The sequence below is a fragment of the Symphalangus syndactylus genome, chromosome 7 (genome assembly GCF_028878055.3).
Source record: "Symphalangus syndactylus isolate Jambi chromosome 7, NHGRI_mSymSyn1-v2.1_pri, whole genome shotgun sequence".
Classification (NCBI taxonomy): Eukaryota; Metazoa; Chordata; class Mammalia; order Primates; family Hylobatidae; genus Symphalangus; species Symphalangus syndactylus.
In genome coordinates, this window is record NC_072429.2 from 56,281,108 (window position 1) to 56,305,212 (window position 24,105).

The 24,105-nt window shown below is 35.7% G+C and overlaps 1 protein-coding gene across 50 annotated transcripts in view; it reads left to right on the forward strand.

Annotated features, from left to right (window-relative positions):
- The window catches only part of ASPH (aspartate beta-hydroxylase), a 222,749-nt gene that overhangs the window by 45,911 nt on the left and 152,733 nt on the right, over nucleotides 1-24,105 (forward strand). Inside the window, exons 5-6 of one of the 50 annotated variants that reach the window (XM_055286293.2) lie at nucleotides 10,311-10,352; nucleotides 12,970-14,396. The exons of the other annotated variants lie outside the window; for them this stretch is intronic. Of the exons in view, the coding sequence (XP_055142268.1) occupies nucleotides 10,311-10,352; nucleotides 12,970-13,322 (395 nt within the window). The 3' untranslated portion in view covers nucleotides 13,323-14,396. Of the gene's footprint in view, nucleotides 1-10,310; nucleotides 10,353-12,969; nucleotides 14,397-24,105 lie in introns of those variants that run through there. 50 annotated transcript variants of the gene reach the window in all.

Consider the following 24,105-nt stretch of genomic DNA (forward strand, 5'->3'; position numbering starts at 1 on the left):
AATTTGGGGAATTGTACACATTTACATGGTACATTTCACTCAATTTTAGGATTTGGCTTTTCTTGTGAAATAGAATTAAATATATGTGAGTAAATCAAGACCCCTAACCATCATTAATTTTATTATTTGATTATTTCTGGCCAAGGCCCTTCTGATTCTTTGAAAGTGTACTAAGCCCATTTTTCTTCATTTACACAGCTTCTTATTTTTGTGGCCAAATTAACTAAAATATAGGTATCTTTGGTTGTAGTTCAGATTATTGAAAACTACCTTGTTTGAAAATATTTTCTTTAAAAACTTATTTTCCAAATAAAATAAACAGGAAAATGACCCGAGAACTAAATGACGCAAGGACTAAATCCTTAGAGTGACACCACCTAAGGATCATGTGGTTGTCCTTTTGTCCTATGGCTAGCACCGAGCTGGCATCCTATCAGGTATGGCTGGAAAGCAAAAGGGAAGCCAGTCAGCACTTGCTACCTCCTGGAAAAACATTTGTAGACTGATAGATGAATGAGTGAGCTGATGGGAGGAGAAGACCAGACCTTGCCAAGCCAAAGGCATTCCCTTTGGTTGAGCCCTGTTCTTAGAGGTTCAGAAGGAATCACATGCCGAGAATATACATTTTTCTCTTTGGACTAGTACTTTTGTCTTGAGAACCACAGGAAGGCTGCTTGGCTGGGTAAACAGTTTTGTTCAAATGCTTTTGCATATTTGTTGTGTATGTTCACCTGTCATACTGAAGGATGGAAAAAGTTTTATATCTTATATATAAAACTTGGAAGTACTTATAATATATTGGCAAATGGAGAAAAATAAAGATGTTTATACTAAATATGCAGCTATAGTGTTTTAAGGCAGGAAGAAGAAACAGTGTTATTCCCACAGGGACTTAGTTGGGATTATAGATCTTTGTTCACAGCATTTGTCTACTGCTAAATTCAGTGAAAACATTCTAGGCTTGTCAAAAAGTAATTTAAATACCAACTGCAATTTGCGTTTTTCCTACCAAAAACATGAACAATGACATAATATAGTTCTTTTGAGTAAAGCAGAGAAAATTCACTGTAATCTTTAAAACTTTTAAATTAGTTGTCGTCTTATCTTTTATCTGCCTATCTTGATTGCTGGTAGTTATACTACATGGAGAAATTGTGTGTTGCCAAAGCCTTAAATGACTGAATTAGGTGGTTACAACCAGAAAAGCTCAGTGGTCATGGATGTTCACATTTCTTACAGTCAGAACACCCCACCCTATTATTCCTCCTCAGAATTATGGGCTTGGTATACAGCTTGGTAGTACTGGCAGATTCTGATACCTACTGGAGCTAAGAAACCTTTGCTACCCAGAGCCAGTTCTTCACAGGAAAAAAACAAATGATGAAAACAATATATACTTTGATTTATTTCTATCCTAAGGGCCTGTTTGGGGTCCAATACTTAGTTGTAAGGGGTCTTAGCAATAGAAGCTAATTTCACAGGCCCATGGGGAGAAGAATTTGGAATGTTCCTATTGCAAGTGACCAGCTAAGGCCTTGATCACATTTCATATCGGTAGGCAAAGTGAATTATTATTAATAGCTGACTCTTGTCATTGGCCAGAATTACAGGACCATGAGTCAGTTGCCAGAGTTTTATAGAACTACCACATTTAATAGTGTTAAAATTTAAGTGTTAAAATTATCTGAGTTACATAATTTCGGTGTATTTTTGCCCATCCATGGATGCTATAAATGGTAATACTGCAAATTATATTAACTCCAGAATTTCCTAAGTTAACTCCAAGTCTTAAGTGGGGTGGTGGTGGGGGGAGGGGAGAAGTTTGAGGAAATAAGCCTTTCTAGTTTGAATGAACAAATGAATGAATGTGTGTATAATCAACTCTCGATAAAATCTGGTTGGTAAATGAGCAAATCTGGAGGTTGTCAGAGTATATATCTTTTTTTCCCTGATACTGCTTTTACTCACTTTTCCTTTTACTGTCAACTGATTTTCTATTACTGTCTATTGATTTTTGACGATAAAATTTTGTCTTTCAACTCAACACTTTAATGAGAGAAAGATAAACCTGGGTAGGGGATGGTAGGAGTGGTGAGGATTGGTCAAATTGTGGCCTTCTTTTGACATTTGATTGAGAGTTGATTGTAAGGTGTGCATTTTAATGGACTTCTTTATTTTCCAAATACCGTTTCTGTAAACCTCTCTGACCTTGATGCACGTCGCTTTTGAGATCACCCTTCCTCCACTTCTTTTTTCCACCTAACTGCTCTCCTTATTTTCTCTCTCTCTTCCTTTATTCTTATGTAGGCCTGACCAAAGATGGCAGTAATGAAAATATTGATTCTCTTGAGGAAGTCCTTAATATTTTAGCAGAGGAAAGTTCAGATTGGTTTTATGGTTTCCTCTCATTTCTCTATGATATAATGACTCCTTTTGAAATGCTAGAAGAAGAAGAAGAAGAAAGCGAAACCGCAGATGGTGTTGATGGTACGTCACAGAATGAAGGGGTTCAGGGAAAGACTTGTGTCATATTGGATTTACATAACCAGTAACCTTGATTCAGGGACTGAAGTCATTGGCTAATGAACACCTGAAGCAGCCTCCTTTTTCTTTTCTTTCCTTGGCTTATGCAGGGCTTAATGTGCAGTGGGGCGGTTGTGATCTTACCGTGCAAGTCAACCATGTGATCTTGCCCAGTACAGCTACTAGCTAGTCCCTTGCTCGCTCAGTTCCCCCAACTTCTATTGAAGAAAATGGTACTCCTCATTCTTGTAGTCAACTGCAAAGTACACTGAAAATGATGTTCTTGGTGGTATAATTGGTTTCTGTATCGTTTAGTTTCAACTCATGTATTCACTGAGCTAAATTTGAACACTTAACAGCAAATTGTGTTGTGGTTAACCCTTGATGCTTGTCTTTCTAACACACTATTAATTATGATGATTCTAATGGATTTCATTATAAAAATATTTCTGGCATGATTTTTAAGTTAAGTGCTTCTCTGTTCTTTAACATGACTGATGTATAAAATGATGGTTCTTTACTAAGCTGATATTTTTTATTGTAATTTGTTTAGGTTTGTCAGATAGGTTCATACAAATTTCTATGTAAAATTCTGTGTTAATGGTGCTTTTAAAATAATTTAAAAATAACTCCATGTTTTTGCCTTAGAGTAAGTTAACTTACTGTTTTCAGATAGTAGCATGACATATTTCTGTCTATGAAAGCAAAATTTATTTTAAATTTTATTTCCAAATATACATCCAGAGAAAGTAATTTGTATTTTTTTTAAAGTAGGCATATTACACAAGAGGGAACATGTGAATATGTATCTTAATGTTGTACATATTAAAATTATTCATTCTAAATAAGTCTTTTTCCATTTTTTCCTTCATTAACTTATTAATTGGATATTGATTTTGGCTTAGATATAATGTGATTTTTAGAATTATAAACTTATTGAAGTGGTAATTCCATTTAGGGCAGTAAACTTTTCCCATTAGAAAACCTTAAAAACATATTTGAATCAATTTCTTTAAAAATGAGTTTGCTTCAATAGTAACAAAAACAGTTGTAGCAGCTATATACAAAATGCATTTCTTAAAATGAGATTTCATCAGTTTCCCCTCAAGCAAAGCTCTTCTAGGGATAAGGAAGATAAGGAAAGGGATGTTACTTTTTGAAGGAGTGATGTTCCATGGTTTTAAATCTCCTCCAGCTTCTCTAAGATTTTGCTTAGTGTTAGTCAGAGAGCTAAAAATTTGAAAATGCTTGCACTTCTTCACATTTTATTTAACTATAATTTCTACTTTTCAAATATTTCTTGTCTTCTATATCTAATCAAATTACTTTCAATAAGTGTATCATTCATCCATTTATTCTGAGGGGACTATGAAAAATTTAAATTGTTAGAAATTACTCTTGTAGGCTGTCATAATAGCCTGAAAGTAGCAGCCTCAAGTCAGCACGGGACATCCATCCCCTCTGCCCACTATTTACCTGTGTCAGCGAATACTGTCCAATTTGCTAATCTTATTAAAAAGCAAACATTCTGTAGCTACTTTTGGATGTGGATATACACACTGGACAATAATGTCTTAAAGTTTAAGTGACTATTAAAGTTCTAGTTTGTCTTGCCCACACTAATGGGCAAATATATTTTATTCTGTTAATGCAGAAGATAGTCTGTTAAAGCTTCTGTTTTCAAATATTGAAGGACTTCAGTTAAGCTGTCACTTAGTAGTATGTTCTGCAACAAATGAGTATCATTCAGTAATGTTCCTTCTGAAAATTTATTCAGTCTTTGTATTTATTGTGTCTTCTGCTTTTATACTTGGGTACTATGAAATATCAAAGTTTATTAGGTTTAAATTCTAAAGGAATCTTCAGCCCCACTCAATGAAATTCACCCAGCCAAATTTCCGGGATATACTTTTTAAAGCAATTTTATTTGTTAACGTGTCGTTATTACTAACACTAGAAGATATTCGATTAATTGATAAGAAGTAAATAATTAAATTTTGTGTTAAAAATGTTTGAAATTATTAATTTTTTATCAGGCTTTATTTGCCATACTAATGCATATTTTATGTACAGAAATTAATTATGCTTTATTTTTGTAAGTGAAAAACAAGAATGTGGGATAAAAATTTGCTACTTATTTTGTACCACCTCTCATTAGTTCCTCTGAAAGCCTCTGATGAAGGTGACACCCAGGTAGCTGACGAACCCCTGACTTCTGTGACTTCCGTCAACTTGTGCCTAAGGCTTGTGTGTGTGTGTGAGATAAAATAAAGGTATTTGCAGAACTGCGCTATAAAGTATCTCGAAGCTGATCAAAATTACTTCACCTTAGTTTGATTTATTATGTATTGTTAAAATTCTTAATTTTCTAAGCGTGTATTTTCTAACTTTGTTTCATAATATAAGTCTTTTCCTACCTCATGTCTTTTAAACTTAAGAACTAAATTAAGGCAAAATCGTATCCTGTTAATTTGAATATTTATATAGTTATGGAATTTTAAGTTATACTCTATTTACTTTACCTTTTCAGTTTTGAGCAACCAAAGAAACTCTGTGGAACAGGCTCCGTGTTGAGATATAGTGTTGTCTCCTCAGAGTCACTGTTCTGGCTTCTTCGGATGCGCTGACATTTGTCCGATTGCAAAGGTGCTGGGTTCTCCGGAGTTTGGCACGAAAACAAGACAGCAGCACTCTGGGGATTCTTTTCAGTCCTTTAGCTTCCTTCAGCCTGCCTTGCTTTGAGACATGAGTGGTGGGTATAAGTCAGTTGGGGAAGTGTCTTCTGGGTGCCAATTTTACCCAGTCCTGAGGCCTGGCTGTCAGCCTGCTGCCCTGGGGATCCTGCAGACGCCTCGGTGCTGAGGACATATGGAATAGTGGGCTGTCATGCTTTTTCATCTTGTCCTTGATTCTTTCTTTATTCTAGAAATTACCTCCCTGTCTTATAGAGCTGTATCCAGAGATAAAAGAAGGACTATTTTCTGTTTGAATTGTTTTTATTTAGTTAGATAGAACAGATTGTTTGTCTACCCTGATGTTTGTGACTTCGGAGAATTATCAAAAAATTAGATCTAGCACAGCCAGTTATTCTTAATTTGGTCACCTGGCAGTTTACTTTTTGGGAATTGATGCTCCATGACCCTTTCTAAATAATCCGCTGGGCTAGCTCCTTAAGTCTATAAAACATGCAAGAAATTTTCTGTGATTTGGCTGTGGAATCTTTGATCACAATGCATATTTGGAATACAAAGAAACTCAGTGACCCAGACTTTATTTTCATAAGTTAAATGATGGAACCAGTATGCAGAATTCACTGCCTTTGTTACTTGTTGAGATGACCCTGTAATACTTAGGAGTTAGATATTAAGTAGTTTGTGGACCCCTTGAAACTAGGAACCAGATCTTCGGTTTTATTTGAATTCCCCTTCAATGCTAAGCCCTGCATGTGATATTCATTAATATCATATGAATAATGTCATATGCTGGTGTGGGTCCTGATGGGTGAGGAGTTACTCCTTGCATAATAAAATACTGAGTTTTTTTTTTAAAAAAAAAACTGGTTTAAATAAGTGGTAAAATTATTGGACATATTTTTTGCAATAGAAATGACATTTTGAGTTTCTATAACAAACTAACCTATGCTAACAAAAGTCTTCAGGTAACCTTTCCAATCTCCAATTTGTATTTGAATCTGCATTTTACCTTTTTTTCTCTGTCTCTGGATGTAATCCCTTTCTGCTTAGTTAGTCTTTCAGTTTTCTTATGTTCTGATCCTCCGTTCCCCACTTATTGTAGAGGGTCGGTGGGTTTGTAGCTTTTTCTTCTTCTTTTTTTAATCTGTACTGTATTATTATATCTATTTAAAAATAAAAAAGAAATTGGTGTAGTGTCCTGACATGCATTTTACCAAGAGTAGACATCCATTCTAGAGGAACAGTCTGCCTCGCTAACAGGATGGTTACTCAGACATTTAGGGCCTCTTTTTGCTATATGTAGTCAACGTTGAAATGATTATGATGTTCCAGTATGGGACAGAGGAAGATGAGAAGGCTCAAAGTAACTCACAGGTCTCACCAGAAATGGTGAGAGTGGCTGAAATGACCTGAGTATGAAGTGATATCCAGACAAATTCTAGAGCTGTCTGAAAGTCTGAAGTAGCTGCTTGTGTATCGGTAATGCAGCCAGTCTTCTAAAATCACGTCTGTTGCATGTGGTGTAACCACAGATCTATCCATTGGCTTAATGGTTCAAACACTTTAATTTCATAGAGAACATTTGATTTTGAAAATGTGGAATAGTGGCCTGAGGCAGTTGCCAAAATAGCATAAATTTCCTTTAGGAACTCTCTTATGTTCTAAGGGAAGAATGTAAGACCTTTTTTCTAATTTCTGTATAAGAATTCCGAATTAGTTGCCAGAGCTATTAACTATCATCACTTTAAATACTTACATCAAAGGAAGTATAAAAGGACGAAAAGAAAGTAAATAGCATGGCAGTTGTTTTTCAGCATGTATTTTAAGCACATCCTAATGCTGCTTTGATTATTTCTTAAATTAGAATATATTCTATTAATTAAAAACAACTTTTGTCTGAATGGATTAAGAAATACCGAGATGTTTCCATTTTTGCTCGAATTGATAGAATTTTCTTCATATTACTTGGAAACTGTTTTTGAAGAGCCTTTGTGTTGTCATGAATTTTATTGATTAGTGGAATGTTCCCTTTTATTCCCCAGACATTAGCTATGGTAGTAAAGACAGAAAAGGAGAAAAGTAGGGCATGCTTGTGGCATTTTGGCACTGTAGGGAGAATCTACATCAACCATAGTTACAAATGATAAGAATTTAATTCTGTCAAGAATTAGGAAGAATAGAAGGGTGGGCCTTTCATACCTGCCTTGTGGTTTTCCCTTAAGTCCACTTCTCTAATGCCCACAAACTAATATTTTTTCCCCTCTACGTGCTGTCACTAATCTTGGATTACCACTCACCCCTTTCTCCGTTACTGTATTTCCCATTGTTGCTGGGGAAAAAAAAAATCGGCTATAAAGTTACCTGTACTGAGCCTCTGTCGGGGGCATGCTGCTCCAGCAGTTTCCCTTGTTAGCAGTCATTCTAAACTTTTCCACAACCTTCCTTCTTCCAGGGTGATTTTATTCCTCTGTAGAGATGATTTTGCTTTCTGCTTTCCTAAGATAATCTAGTGTGGCTTCATTCCATTATTTTCTTCTCTCTTCCCTTTACAACATTACTATCTCAGGATTTTTTTGAGCTATTGTTTCTTCTCTCCTTCACTCATCGTTTTTTCAGACACTGCGTCCTCTGGTTTCCAAAGCTAGCCCTTTCCCTTGAGCCTGTACCTCCTCCTGACCTCATCACCTCTCTCCTGTTATGAACTTAGCTTCTTTTTCTTACAGACGTGCCTGCGCTTCCTCGACCTTCAAAACAAAACCCGGATAAAATTCTTCAAACTTTTTCCTTTTCTGTCCCCCTCAGAATCTAGGGAAATTCCATATATGATCAGTTTTCTTCTAAGGAAATGAGGAAGGCTGATGTGAGCACCGTAGATTTTTGGTCACCTTTCCTTCCACCTATGTTTTCTCATCATTGTGGCATGACTGCCTTCTCTACTGCTTGTAAAACTGTATTCTGAAGAACCTTAGAGGATATTTAGTAACTAACATAATAAAATAGTGCCCTCATCCTAAACCTTTGTTCATGCATTCCTTCCTAACACTGATCATTTCACTTTAAAAAAAACAACAACAGATTTCCTTTTTTAAAAAATTTAATTTCATTTTATTTTAAGTTCCGGGATACAAAAAAAAAAATTTTTTTTTCTTTACTCTCCTTTTGTTTCATTGTTACTTAGGGACTCCTTTGTTAACTGTTTTTGGTGGTATACTTTTTTCATGTCTATATGCTTTTCTTCAGAAACAGAATGTAATAATTGTTTAAATTATTAGCTTGGTCCTTGTTATGTCAAAAATATTGAAAAATTATTGGCTATATTTTTAAGTTCAGAAAAGCATAAGATGATCCTTTGGAGTTTTATATCGTGCATTGCACTTTGTTCATGTGTTCATTTGTATCACTGTAAGGATTTATACCCAAACCAAAAAAGTTCAAAATAAAGCACAGCACTGTTTATTTTTATATGTTTCACTAATCTGATGCTAATCTAATATTTTGATTTATTCATGACAAAAGTTAACTCTAGTCTTTTCATCCATATAGCTCTTTTTATGTAGATCATAACAGTGGGGGTAGGGAGAGGGCAGTCTGGGTTTCCTCACTCTACTTTTTAATAGGAAAATCTGGATCTGCTGTGGGAGAACATGCAGGAGTCAGGAGGGGAACACAGTGGTACTAGAAGTATATTTTAATGTTTTATGCTAATGTGTTTTACACGTTAGATACTACTCATTTAAAAGTGGGTATTACAAGAATAGTTTTGATATTTTATTCTGAAATAAACTTTAGTGGAGAGTGACTGGAAATAGCACTCATTATTACTGGGTGATACACTGTTTTGACAGAGGTTAGGAAAGAAGTTTTGTCTGGGAAAAATAATTTTTAAACATATGGGAATAAGTACTGGTTATGGTTATCTATGTATTTCATGTAAGTGGACAAATATAACCACAGTCACTTGTTTCCATTTTTACGTTGTCAATGGTAAGAGATACTAATACATTTTTGAAGAATATTGGTATTTCAATGAAAATAAATTACCATTCTCAAATGGATGACCTCAATTGATAGATACAAATTGCTATCAATAGTGAAAGGGGAGGTTTGAACAATATAATAGTACAAACATCTCATACTGAAAGTAGAAGTTTTGAGAAACATACAAAGTGGGTTTTACAATTTACAGCTGGAAAAATGTCAGATGGCTTTGGGGACTTTCTTGTGACCACACCTTAGACCTTCGTTCTTTAGTGACAGGCTAAAGGCCACTCTTCCTGAGGAGATGAACACTAAACATTGCACCTCCAACCCTAATGTGCCTAAGAAATGGATTGGCAACTTGGAATGGAACTTTACAGTTTGCCAATACATAGCATAAACCAGCCTTTATGTGACTGAGAGAGAGAATTGGGAAGATCAGTTCATTGGGATGCTAAGTACAGCCTGGTTGGAATAAGAGAGGTATATTGTTAGACACTCAAAAATAAATCTATTATTAGAACTTTCATTTGCCAAGAGAGGAAATAGAAAGCTATTGCAAAGTTTTTAGAGTGAAAATGTAAAACGTATGTACATAATACTGTCATTCTTACTTGCTCGTATAATTTGTTAAAAGACATGCGAACTGGTGGAAGAGCAGTGATTGTTCAAACAGTAAAGATGAACTCTATCAAAATATGCTATCCTTTTTTTGGATGGCAAATGTGATTGAGTAGTGAAGTAAGGTCCTTGGTCCTTCACTCTAGTACTTTTAATTGATCATCTGTGACCCAAGTGGAAGTCTACCACTGAGAAGAAAATGCCATTTCCAGTGGCAATTAAGTATTTCTAATGCCAACAATTCTTAAAGATCTAAGCCAAATTGTGAAGTTGGCTAAATCATAAGCCGATTATAATACATTTATCTGTTAAAGACAGTGAAAGGAAAGCTTTAAAGTGACAAATAAGAGAGATATTGGAGTATTTTTTAATGATGAATTTAAGTAACAACATGTTTTATAGTGGCATTGATTTTACCTATTTAATAGACACTTATTTTTGAATTCCCTTAAATTTTCTGTTTATAACCTATTTTCATCTTATAAATATCAACAGAAGGACCCAGTGGGTTATCCAAGAGAAAAACTAAGGCTAAAGGTATTTTCATTTTTTCAGATTAGCCTTGAGTGAATCAAGTTTAATGTTTGAAAATGCATGACATTTTCTGGGAATGTTAATATTGCTACTAATGCTAAACATTATGGCTTTTGGGTCTTGCTTGGGTGCAACTTAGGTTATAAGTAGTTTTATCAAGATTTCATCAAAGAATTTTCTGCTTCAAGCCTATAATTTTAAGTCATTATCTTTTCATGTTATCAAAGCTTTGTAACAGTACTTAAATTAAGAATGTATATATTATACAAATATCATGTAATATTTGTTATGATGTATATATTAAATTTACATGTACACATCTTACCTTGTTCCCTAAAACCTTTCTTACTTTGATTTTTTTGAATTACTTTTGGGAAAAAAAGAGGAAGTCTTCAGTAATTGTTTTTATTTCTCCAAAAGCTCTCATGACACTCTGTCTTAGAGCACAGTGAAAGCTAGTGTGATTCAAATGTGTAGTTTTCAGTAAAATGAAAACTTAGATGTATAATGTAGAACTCTACATTACATTGACATAGAATTTGCTGTGTTTGATATTTTAATTCATTAAAAATTATTGGCTGGGCGCGGTGGCTCACCCCTGTAATCCCAGCACTTTGGGAAGCCGAGGCGGGTGGATCACGAGGTCAGGAATTCGAGACCAGCCTGACCAATATGGTGAAACCCCGTCTCAACTGAAAATGCAAAAATTGGCTGGACTTGGTGGCGGGCACCTGTAATCCCAGCTACTCAGGAGGCTGAGGCAGGAGAATCGCTTGAACCCGGGAGGCAGAGGTTGCAGTGAGCTGAGATTGCACCCTTGCACTCCAGCCTGGGCAACTGAGTGAGACTCTGTCTCAAAAAATAATAATAATAAATAAGTTATTAAACCTGTCAGCCATTTGTAGACTAACAGCTTAATATTACAGCCTGACTTTATATGCCAGTGGTTATTCTTGTTCATATGTTAGTAGTCATATTCTTTGTGGGTAGAGGCATGGGGGATTTGCATGTTTTTCTTTATAAGCCTGTGATATTCTTGTGATCATTTCACGGGCTTGGCATATTGTTTGTAGTTTGTTTTTTTGGTGAAATATGAACAGATGAGATTTACTATGTGATTCACAGGGTTTTGTGATTTATATTTTAAGATCAGGAACTTTTAATGGTTTAACCTCCTATTCCTTCTGAATAATTTCTGGGGATGAAAACAATTTTCACCATCTTATTTTTATATAAATGATGAAACAAATGGACAATAAAATATTTTACTTCTTGATCTAGAGAAGCAAATTAAGCATTAAAGACTGAATTTTTTAAAAGCAGTTTTCAGCATAAGACATGATAGCATTGCACATGCATTTTACACTTTTGCAATGCCAGTATCTATGTTACTATCCAAACAGCATTGAAGTAGAATGAAGACTCAGCATGATCCTGAATGAATGCTATTCTGTATTCTTAAAAGACTTTAATAAGGTTTTTAAGGAAGAACTGAAGAATCTCCTGGTTGATCACCAGGAAATTCAATTAATGGAGAAACCCTATGTGGTGTTTTTGTTTGTTAATCAAGATGTTATTAGACAGCCTAGAAAGATACAGTACTTTTAGTGAGCACTGCAAATCTAATGCTCATTTGGAATACCATTTGTGCTATGTAAGTTTTACGTGATTTTGATGGGCAAAAACATCTTTCACATTTTATTATATTAAAGAAATATTTCACTTTCTTTGTTTCTGCTTAAATGTGGCATTGTTTCTGCTTAAATGTGGCATTGTAAACACCTTACCTTTTGACTTCCTCATGAGAGTACAAACAGATGAAATTCAGAGCTTTTGCTAACTGCTTTATTACCACGTAAAGCAAGTTGAAAGCAATACCTTCCATGAGATTTGGAATTAGCTGCGTGTTTCATTTAATTGCACTCTCAACCCTATGAACTAGAAGACGTGTGTTAGCTTGAGTGGCTCTACATGAATTAACAGGGAAGCATACTTAAAGGAATACTGATTTCATGATGAATATAAGCAGAAAGGGAATTCTAATTTTTCCTTTTAAATACTACAGATAATGATTTTAAAATGTCATGTACGTGACAATTTTTTGCCTAGTTAACTAAGAAAGTGAAATCATATTTAATGTTATTTACATATATTTGTCTTCAAAGAAGGATGTGTATTTTAAGGACATGTTTTTTGTTTGGGCGAAACATTTTAAATTATCTTTGTATATATTCTTACAAATTACGAAAAATTTGTTCTTACGTTGCCAGTGTTCCTTTAATTATAGTTACGAAGTGTGAGTTAATACTTTGTGTAAAGTACTGCCTTCGTGGTGCACTCAATTTTATAATATTGCATGTTAATGTTTTAAGACAAGTCATACCATATTTCAAGATGGAAAATATGACAAGCTTCTAGCATTTTTTAATAGTTGATATTTTATAGAGATTTGCATCTATTTTTAGCCACCATAAAGACTAGTGAATTAAAGTAACTTTCTGAGTGTGCATTTCCTGTGTGTGGAGAGATAAAAAGAGAATACCTTTTCACTAACTTCCTGTTCTGTGATTAAGAGATCCTGTCAATAAACATTTTTTCCTTTAATTGGAAAATCTGAAAGTTAAAGAACTCACTAAAGAAGAGCTCAAGAAGGAGAAAGAGAAACCTGAGTCAAGGAAGGAGAGTAAGAATGAAGAGAGAAAAAAGGGGAAGAAAGAGGATGTCCGAAAGGATAAGAAAATTGCTGATGCAGATCTGTCCAGGAAGGAGTCTCCTAAGGGTAAAAAGGAAAGAGAAAAAGAGAAAGTGGACATAGAAAAAAGTGCTAAAACCAAAGAAAATAGGAAAAAATCAACAAATATAAAGGATGTTTCTAGTAAAATGGCATCCAGAGACAAAGATGACAGAAAGGAAAGTAGGAGTTCTACCAGATATGCACACTTAACAAAGGGAAATACACAGAAAAGAAACTAAAGCTCTGGCATCATCATCCCAGAACACGGTCGTGTTCCAGATTGCAATTTGTGACAAAAAAGCATGGAAAATGTAATGTAGCTCTGATTGGTGAGGGTATGTAAATTAGCCATTGAATGGATCATTGGCGCTCAGCAAGTAAATTACCTGAAATTTAAATATACCGTCTCATGCTTCTAAATGTAACAACATTTTAAAAATGTCATAGAATATGATGTAATAACTTCTATGTATTGATCATGTATTCAGACAAATGTATATGTATTGTGAATTTTTATGGATTAGTATATCGAATACTTTCATTGATGTTAAATAAGAATATTAAGATTTTAAATGTTATTTCTATGCATAATGCCTTGTAACTTTTTCAAGTGTGCTAAATACTCAGGGAGATGGATTTGCTCGTTGTTTTCTTCCCTCCTTCCCCTTCCTGCTTCCCTGTTTTTCTCTTTCTTGGGCACCTCCCCAGGCTCATGTGCCACCACCTTCCCTCCTCTCCAGCCCTCCCAGCCCTCCCGCAACCTTTCAGGGGGCTGTTCCTCAGGCTTTTCATGGGTTCTCCTTCCCCTTTTCCCTCTTATCTCCCCTTTTTTAGTCTCCCTCCCCAAGTCTTATACTCTCTCCTTTCCTTCACTCCTCACCTCACTGCTGCCCCTCACTCCTGCATGCTTCTCACTCGTGACCTCCCTACAACAACCCCAGCCTTCTCCCATCATCCAGCACATACTTAATGCTTACCATGTGCCACATACACTGCTTGGAGAACTCTGGCCATAGCCATGAATAAAGGGGAGAATTGTATTTAGAAGAACAATTTCAGAACACTTTTATTTATGATACCTTTATAGTCTTAGAATAACTATAGAAAGGTTTTAATTATTTCAGATTAGGATGTACTTTCATTTTATATCACACTTTTTTTCCATTGTTTTGGTTGAATGGCATACATTTTTCATATTTGATTGTGTCATTATTGTTTACCATTTCTAAGGAATTGCAAATATAATCTCTTAACTAGAGATCAGAATTTAGCACCTCAGAAAACATTTAATAAAGTGAAGTTTTAGTGAGAAATTAATTTTACAAGTGGTTTGTACTATTCTGTGCCTCAAATATGAAATATCTAATCGTGACTACTGTGAAATGCAGTTGACAATGATAAAATCTCTGTGGTAGCATTTTTGATTCTCTTAATGTTAACCTTATTAACAACAGAATCAAAAATGCTACCACAAAGATTTTATTTTCAAATAAGGTTGTTAATAACAGAATCAAAAATGCTACCACAAAGATTTCATTTTTAAAACATATTTATTTACTTTTTTATGAAGATCTTAAAAACGAGATTTTTGACCTAAAGATATTTCAACTCAGAATTGAGTATGTTTAAGTGTAAATATTTCTAAATGTATTGTGCACCTTTTTCTTAGGTTAACGCCTTTTACTGTTTAAAGTTATACTTTACGACATTTAGTTGACAGAAATTTCAACTTAATAGAATTATACAACAGAGAACTCCTAGAGAATATCTGATATCTTAATATAATCCTGTTATTTTATTGCTTAAAAATTAAGTCTTGAAGATATTGTAATGTGATAACTTGGAGTTTTATGTTTTGATTAGTCAGGATTTTGCCATTTTTATACATTACAAGAACATAGTAAACCAAAAAGGGAATTTTACGGCTGCTTTGTTTGGCAGATACAGGGCACTAACTTCAGATGACTAGATCCCAAGTCTAGACCTGGAATCAGAGTTCTTTTTCCTCTTAGCTCACTTCCTAAGTCTTAACTGTGCTGGTTTCTGCCTGACTTACTCTATTTGGAGATGCTACCACTTGATAACCAAGATGGCCCTCAGCAGGTTCCAGACCAGTCTTTCTAGTTTACCAACCCCAGTGCAGATGGCTCTGGGAGAGAGAATTCCAGTTGGCCTAATTAGGCCTGGTGAACATCTGGGACCATTTTTGTAGTTGAGGATGGTGATTCTTCCCAGGCGCAAACCTGTGCACAAAGCTTTGGAATGAGAGTTGAGTGGGTCCCACTCAAACTTCATCAAACGTAGGGCTACTGGGACAAGAAAGTGAGGCTTTGAGAACTGGACAAAACAAGAAGCAGAACATGTCCCCCAGGCATATGAAAGTTACACGATTCTCAAACCATATCCCCGTGTTAGATCTTTTCTCCTGAGATAAATGGAATGTTTTTTTTAAAACTTACGTACAATATTTTAAGTGCTGTCTTCGCTAAAGATTTTTTGTTCTCTCTGGAAGAAGGGCAAACAATTATAAATGAATTTGTTGAGAGCATTCTGGTAATTTTTACCTTAGTTTTTAAGTTCAATGGCTATGGGGCAGAAAATACATAAATACTAAATTCTAAACAAATGAGTGAAAATATTTTGGAATAACCTAATCATCAAAAGCACATAAGAATTGTCTATTGCTATTTAGTAAAGTACTTTGAAATGTTTTGGCTATCTCATTGATTTTTCCTTTGACTGTTAGCTCAAGAATTGAAACACCTCAACTAAAACATTTAAAGATCCTTTTAAAAGCACTTGTAGACTAGAACTTGATTTTTTCCCTTCTCTCTTCTTTTCCCCTTTTCTTCTCTTTTCTTTCTTTTTGTAAATGTTTCAACTAACTTTTATTGAAGTTGAAGTCACACTTTATCCAACTGCATTAACATTTAACCTTCAACTAAAAACAAGCTTTCAGTCATGATTAGTGGATTAAAATCATGCATTGCTCTCAGTTTTACACTTTTTATTCAGTAGGTTGTTATTTCTGTATTGTTTGCTTCATATTGTTTTCTGAGTATAATTAAAACCAGAAAGATTACCTTTTTAAATAAGCCAGCTACAACAGGGACAAAAAATTCACAATACTAAGTAGTTGGGAGTCAGAAGCTGTTTTCGGGAAGACCTGAAAAGGGAAAATTAAGTACTAAAAATGTAAGTTTATTTTCCCATATCCCTAACAACATTTGATTTAAATTATATTGTGACATGATACTTACAAATCTTTTAAATGACATTATTGGCATATTTTTCTTAAACTTTGTAAGAAAAAGATAACATTTCACATTTTAGTAGCACAATCATTGTTAAGCGATAACAATCATTGTTAAGAGATAGTCAATTTTGTGAAAATATTTGAGTGCCAATCAGTTTTTCCAGGATGATCTTCTATCCTTTAATATTTAGATACTTCCTTTTGAAGCACTTACATCGTCATCGAATTTTTTGTCATTTGTTGTGTCATCTAATTTCTGTTTCATTTTCTAATGGTTTTGTATGTGAATGAATTTGAGTTATTCCTAACATCATTGGTAGTCACTGTTTTGAATTTTTTTTTTTAAACAAGACTTTCAATTTTACTTTATAGGTAATTTGCACTGTATATAGATGATCCTCTCAAAATTTCACAGTGAGAGACTGATGAAGAAATTGATATAAATCAATCAGTATGAACACCGAATTAATCCAGAGGACTACTTAAGTAAATTCTGTAGGTGGTTGCTTTATTGAGAATGTTTTGTATTACGACCTGCTTAGCTATGCAAGTTTGTAACTTCAGAGGTCCTCATAATGATACTTGGATAATAAAGATTCCCCATAGACACTTCCATTGAAAAAGAAAGGAAGTAAACAAGTATCATTTTTAATTTGAAATGTTTTAAGTTAACTGTAATGTTATTGTCCATGAAATGGATCTGGTGACTTAGGCTCTATCTCCTGACATTGATTTCTTTCTCCCGTGTCCTCAATTTCTTCTCCTGTTAATGCCCACTGGTAATAATTCTCAAAATCGATTGCTCAGAATATTCCATTGTAAAATGCATCTTGGAAATGGTTGTTTTCCTCATTTGTAAATTGAAGACAATGCCTGTTCCTCAAGGTGGTTGTGAGAACCAGTCAGTGTTGCGTATGTGTAAACAGTCAGCACATGGTTGGGCGTTCAGTTTCTCTGTATCATTGGTAGAATAAGAATAGTAATACTCGACCAAAACGTCTCAGTCAGGGGTTAAAAACTTGGCAGCACTGAAACTGTGCTTCCTATTCCTACTTTGGTCAACAGATTGCAAAACAAATATTTAAGTCCTTTATCCTTTGTAATGAATGTGTCTTTGTGAAATGAGTATAGTGGAGCCTGATTTATTCTACTGATATCATTGAGGGGGCAAATGCAAATAATTATAAATGTTGCACATGAGTGAAGCCGTAAGAATGCTTAATTTTTAAAAGAATATTGTGACAACATGCAAATGCAAGATATAAAGGCTAGAAAAAAGTTACAAAATAAACTATAGCCTTAAGTATATGGTACAATCGAGAAGCCCAATAACCAGCCCAATTGTGAAAAACTTATGTTTGTTTTGTATTCAGAGCACATTTTTCCATAGATGAGATTTTATGGTCTTTAGATTTTTTTTTTACTCTGGTCCACAAAAATTGATTTAATTCTAATATCCAGTTCTGCAACTCTCATTGTAACTATGTTTCTATGGAAAATGCATTTATCATTCTGCCTTGGGATATTAGGAATACATTTAGTTTTACTTCTGAATGTTCTCCGGAATTTCTTTGGTTACATCCATGGTGTTAAATTCATTCAGATACCTTACATGGACAAAAATCATGGATTGGCTCACATAATTGTAAAGCCCAGGAGTAGTTTTGGCTTTTTTCTTTTGTTATGCTGGATCTAGGTGCTCGAACAATGTTCTCAACCTCCATCTGTCTATGGACCCTCAGGAATGTTGGCTTTCTTCTCAGGCAGAGTCTCGTGTGCTCATCTTCAACCCTACTCCTTATGGGGTGGGAGATAAGAAAGCTGTGATTGGTGACACCCTGGGATATGTGAGTGCCCACTTTTAAACTGTTGGGTAAAGAAAAATTGGATTCCCCTAAGAAAGTTAGTGTGTTTTTACCAGAAGGAGGAGGAATTGGTGCGCTGAAAGCAGGAAGATGATGGAGTTTGTTTCCCCTTTTTCTACCCATCCCATTCCTACTTCTCCCCCTGCCCAAATACAGAGAGGTGAATGGGATGGGCCAAAATAGGTATTTCAAAATTAGAAGCTGTGGAGCTAAACATTGGGTACTCATGGGCATAAAGATGGAAACAGGAGACACTAGAACTTCTAGAGAGGGGAGAGAGGGAGGGAGACAAGGGTTGAAAAACTAACTGTTGGATACTATGCTCATTACCTGAGTGATGGAATCATTCATATTCTAAATTTCAATATCACACAATATACCCATGCAGCAAACTTGCGCGTGCTCCTTGAATCTAAATAGAAGTTGAAGTTATATTTAAAAATTAAAAAAAAAAACGCTAGGGAGAAGAGAGAGATCTCATTCCAAACAATTATTGGTCAACAATAGTTTTAGACCATTGAAACAATATAAGAGAATGTTGACCTGATAATAAATATTGCCATTTAGATGTCAGGTGATAAAGTTTATTTTGTTGTTAAGCTCTCTCCATTTTGCCCTATTCAGCTTAAAAGGAAAGTTTTTGTGTTTAGGAAACTAAAGGATGGGTGATATGTAGCAGACCCATAAGGTTATTTTCATGAAAAACCTAGCTTGGGCTAATCTGGAAGATTCCTCAATAACAGTCTTTAGTGTCTTATCCTTTCTTCTCCATTTGCCTAAGAATATAATTGTATAAGCTAGATGTTTATTCCTTGGCTATCATTTTTACCTAGGAATCAATTTCTGCAAGAGCTCTGTAAGCCCTACAAAGCAGAAAGTCATCCATTTCTTTTTTCTTTGTTCTCATTTATTGCCTTATTTGATTTTACTTTGTGTATCTATTTATTGCTCCATGTTAAGTCAGGTATGCATACATCATAGAAGTCTGCCTCTCGTTTCCATCTTCTTTGCCTTATGTATCACTTCTCTTGTGTCCTATTAGAGGAAGATGATCTATGCTTAAAGCTGTTGGGTTATTTTTGATAATTATGTAGCACCAACATGCTGGGTCTATAGTTCCCATTTATTGATTCAGCTAATCTTTCTGAGTATCTACAGCATGCTGGGGAGTGGGCAAGGCATGGGGGATACAAGAGATTGAGGTGGCTGCAATCCCTCCAGTGAAATGCTCTAAAATAAGCAAGGGGCTGAGAGAGAAAGTAAGGAGACTGGAACGATTGTCAGTACAGCCCACTAGTCCCCTCCGCCTAGAATGTGCTCCTGAACGTGCCCCTGCCCTGTGTGGTGGGCTGCCTTTGTCTCTCTCACGGGACCCAGCCCAGTCATCACCTCTGCACTCAGACATCCCTGACCCTCCCAAGTGGCTGCACCCCGCACACTCCAGTTATCGCACTCATCACCTTGCCTCATTCCTGGACTTTGCTGCCAGACTACGATTCATCTCAAGCACCTATCCTAGTAACTGACATTAATAGGCATTCAGTGTTTGTTTATTGAATGGTGAATATACAAAACAAATTATCTAAAAATATTTCGGTGTATATATACCATCAAAGAATATTAGGAAGAAGAAAACTGTGTGTGTGTTTTTAAAGAACCCAAAAGATTGTTCCGTAATTGCAGTGTTTTAACTACCTTGGAAGTTGCCTGTGACTGGCAGGGAGGAGGTATAAAGATTTTTTTAGAGAATTAAATGAAATGGTACATTTTTGGAAAAATACTTATTTAAATTATCTCATTTAATTCTTAAAGCCCTTCTTAGGGGTCCTGTTTTGTCCCCTTTTTGCGTTTGTGGAAACCAAAAAGTGTAGCTGTGGTTAACACAGATAGAATTCAAATGGAATTCAAAGGCATCCTCTTGTCCCAGGTGCCTGAACTTACACACCATCCTGAGTTGCATGTCCTTGAACTGTATTTTTCATGATGTTAAAGTGAGTCCACTCTCACCAGTCTTTGTTGAGTCCCTTCATTGGTGCTGTAACCAGGCTCTTGGGAACCTTATTGGCAGTGTTTAATTCTTTTGTAATTTATGTCTGTTTGAAATCTGTCTGTCCAGCTTGGGTTACATGAAGATGCTTTGAATCTGGAATGGCTCTTACTGCATATCATGGGGCATCTTTGAATACCTGGTAGTCTCAGAATTTTGATAAATTCCGAGACTGCTGTTGGTATACTGAGGAAGATCTGTATTCACTGATTATACAAGCCAGGAGCAACAGCGAGGATTAGCATGGTTACCTAGTATGCATGCCTTTCTGGTGTATTGATTTTCCAGAATATTTCTCAAATTTAATATACCTATGAGCCTTAATCTTGGGATAAATTGATTTATACTGCTAGGCTCCTTGCAATTGAAGCAGTACCACTTCTGAGCACTCACCCTGAGCACAGATAACCATAGCTGGAGTAAACTGGATTAGTAAGGACACGTTTTCTTTCATCTATGCACCTTTGAATTAGTAAACCAAAGATTAAAACACTAATTTTAACAAACTTTTTAACTTTTTAATGGGTTAGGTATATGAAATTCTATGAAACAAAATAAGTTTATAATTGTTTCCCAGGTTTTGTTGAGGGAGTGGCTTGCTTATAACTCTTAGGAGAAGTAAATCCTTTGTGTTCCCTCAAGTCACAATTTGTGTTACAGTTGTCTACAGTATTCGGTACAGTACGTGCTGTACAGTTTTGTAGCCTGGGAACAATAGGATATTGCATACAGTCTAGGTGTGTGGCAGGCTATACCTTCTAAGTTTGCCTGGGCACGCTGCAGTGTTCCCACAGTGGTAAAATTTCCTAATGGCACATTTCAAAATGTATTTCCACATGTTCCTCAGAATGTATCGCTGTTGTTAAGCAACACATGACTGAACTTGCAGTTCCCTACCCGAAACACATGTGTAACTTACATAGCCACATCCCTGATTCCCTTCAGGTCTGTTCACATGTTATCAGTGAGTCCTTTTGCCAAAGTAGTATGAATAGTCCCCACCCCTACTTTTCCCTAATGTGCTCCCTGTTCCTGTCTTCCCCGTACCATCTGTCCCCATCCAATATACTCTAAATAGTTCATGTTTCTAATTTTTTAAATTGCTCTCTCCCCCGGAAGGTAGGTGTATTGTTTTCATTTACTATAGAATAATGCCTTGAATTAATAGGTGCTAAGTATTTGTTGAACGATTGAATGCAACATTACAACTACTACATATTTATGGAAAGAAATGTATTGATTCTTTCTCATTATGGGCAGCAATGAATAAAGTAAGCTAATCCTGGGTTTGGGTATTTGTGTCATTTATCATATTTGCTATGAGTGGTTGATTTAAAATGCTGATTTGCTTTTCTAGCTTCATCTAATTTTAATTAAAATTGGAGGGGCAATTATATAGTGATTCAATGCAAATGTTTTTTAATTTCCATATTTATCTGATGAACCTAAAGAACTAAAACCAAGGTACGTTTTAAGGGAATTAATGTGTTTTCCAAATCATGTTGTGGCCATTGCTGTGGACTGGCAGTATCTGTTCACCACACGTAATGACTGGAAGGCAGCTGTGGACGCCCTGTTCCTTTTGCCAGCACAGGAATGGAAGTGGGTCCCAGTCCTGATGATTAACACTGAAAAGGAAGACTGCTGGCAGCTTCTGGAAAAGATTTCCTCAAGCCTGAGAAAGAAGCAGAGCAAGAGATGCTCCTTTTGCTTCTGGACATCGGCTTGTCTGAAAAAGAAGCTTGCAGCTGGGGAGCTCTGATTGCCAGCCTGAGGGTGAAGCTTGACCTGCGATGCAGTCAGCCGCCTCCGCACTTCTTGTTTAGTTAGATGATAAATTTCCTTCCTGCTCAACCATTGTAAGCTGGCAGTTTGGTAACTGCAGCCCCAGGAACATCAAAACCGACACAGCTCATGTCATAACCTAATTTTGAATATTTATTTCCTTGCTACATCGTTGCCACTTGTACCTCATAATAAATCCATTTTGAAAACCTTTCCTATGACTGAATTGAGCTTATATGCATTTACTTTTCTTGATTCATTTTCTCTTGCTTTTTCCCTCCAATTTTAGAACTAAAATGAGTTTGGGTGGCAAAAAGTTTTTTGGAAACACTGAAATAAAATCTTGTAGGGCAAATTCTTCCATATGGGTTGTTAAAGCAATTATAGTCTAGAATGTGTTTTTGTTAAGTTTCAAAAAGTTTATAGAGGTCTAGAGGAGGAGATATAGTAATATGATCTCAGCTTCTTTGAAGTTTACAATTTTTTTTGGTACTGATTTCATCTCTGGAAATAGCTATGACCAGGTATTAACGATTTTATAATACACCTTCCACTTTGGACAGGGTAAAAAAATCAATATTTTTTTGCTCTGTGCTTTTGCTTTCTCTTGTTTTTCCTATGTTTTGCAATTTCAATTTTAGAGACAAATAAGTTCAAGTTGGTTAGAGAAAGCTGACCCTCAGGGGCATTGTATGTCGGAATGTTGGTATACTAGTAGTATTCGAACACGTAGCATTATGATTTTTTTTTTTCAAATGAAACTTCAAAACTCATTAAGAATGGGGTTTTCAGGCAGTTTAAATCTTTATCGTTTGGTGAGAAAACATTTCATTGCTTATATAACACATGGAACACAGTTTGAGAGCCTTCTAAAGTGGGGTCAGTGAAGGATGACCCTGTAGTTTTTCATTCAGATAGTTTTGAGAGTGAAATAATTTCAGGACAGCAGACATAAACTGGGAGTGTCTCAGGGAAACTAGACTCATGGCACTGAAATGGTGGATGCTGGAGCAGAAATACGGATCTCTGGTACATAGGAGTAGAGAAGTACTAATGTGAGTCCCCTTCCCTCTTCTACTCAGCTACTGGAGTGCACCTAAGAAGCCCTGGCCCTGCAGGGAATCCCCACAGCCATTTAGACTTAGCAGAATAGTCACACCACTGGGTGTATTCAGCCCTTCAGCAAGTGTTCATTGAGCAACTGCTATGTGCCAAGTGTTAGCTGAGGTGCTGAGAGTGCAAAGATAAATTACTTGATTCTTGAGATTCTTAAGCTTTTTCCCATTCATTCAGCAGAACTTGGCAATGAATCATTCCATACCTGTTACATTAACAGTTGAGGGATGTAAAAATGATTATTTAAATGGTAAAAGGGAGGGCGGCCCTAAATTTGATTTTGAAATGTGATGTCTTTTACTAGGCGTTCATCTCTACCCCCTCCTCCCTGAACTTGAACTACAGTTAGGACCTGTGCATAATCCCTTTGCAGTCTGTCTTACAGTTAGAGGTAACTTATGTATAGAACACAACTGTATGTGTTGGTGTCAGGTGTACTAGTGGTGAGTTTTGTGTGGAAATAGTGTTGCAAATGGTAACTAGAGGAAATGTAAGTGATGTGGCAGGGTCCTGTGTATCTGTCTCTGTTTCTTTTAAGATTTGGGAAGAGGAATGTGGGAGTATGTTTTTGTCAATAAAAGAAACATGAAGAGACATAGGAAAAATAATAAGAAGAATAATACATTGAAATGAGAATTTTCCAGACCACATTAGTGTGCATACATGACTGCACAGAGCTGCTTAAGATTAGAACACTGCCCTTCACATCACCTTGACCTTCCTGCCGCAGGCTGTCCATGCACAGTGACTACTCTTGGTAGGAGATTCTTAATGAGGTCAGGAGGACTCCAGGATCAGCAAACAGAATCTTTGAACTCTTGAATTTAGCTGTTTTCTAAATACTTGGATTTAATTGAGGACCTATTTTAATGTTCCACATACAAAATATCAAATAACTTCAAATAACTAACTTAATATAGTAGATTTTAGACTGGCCTTGACTTTAAAATCAG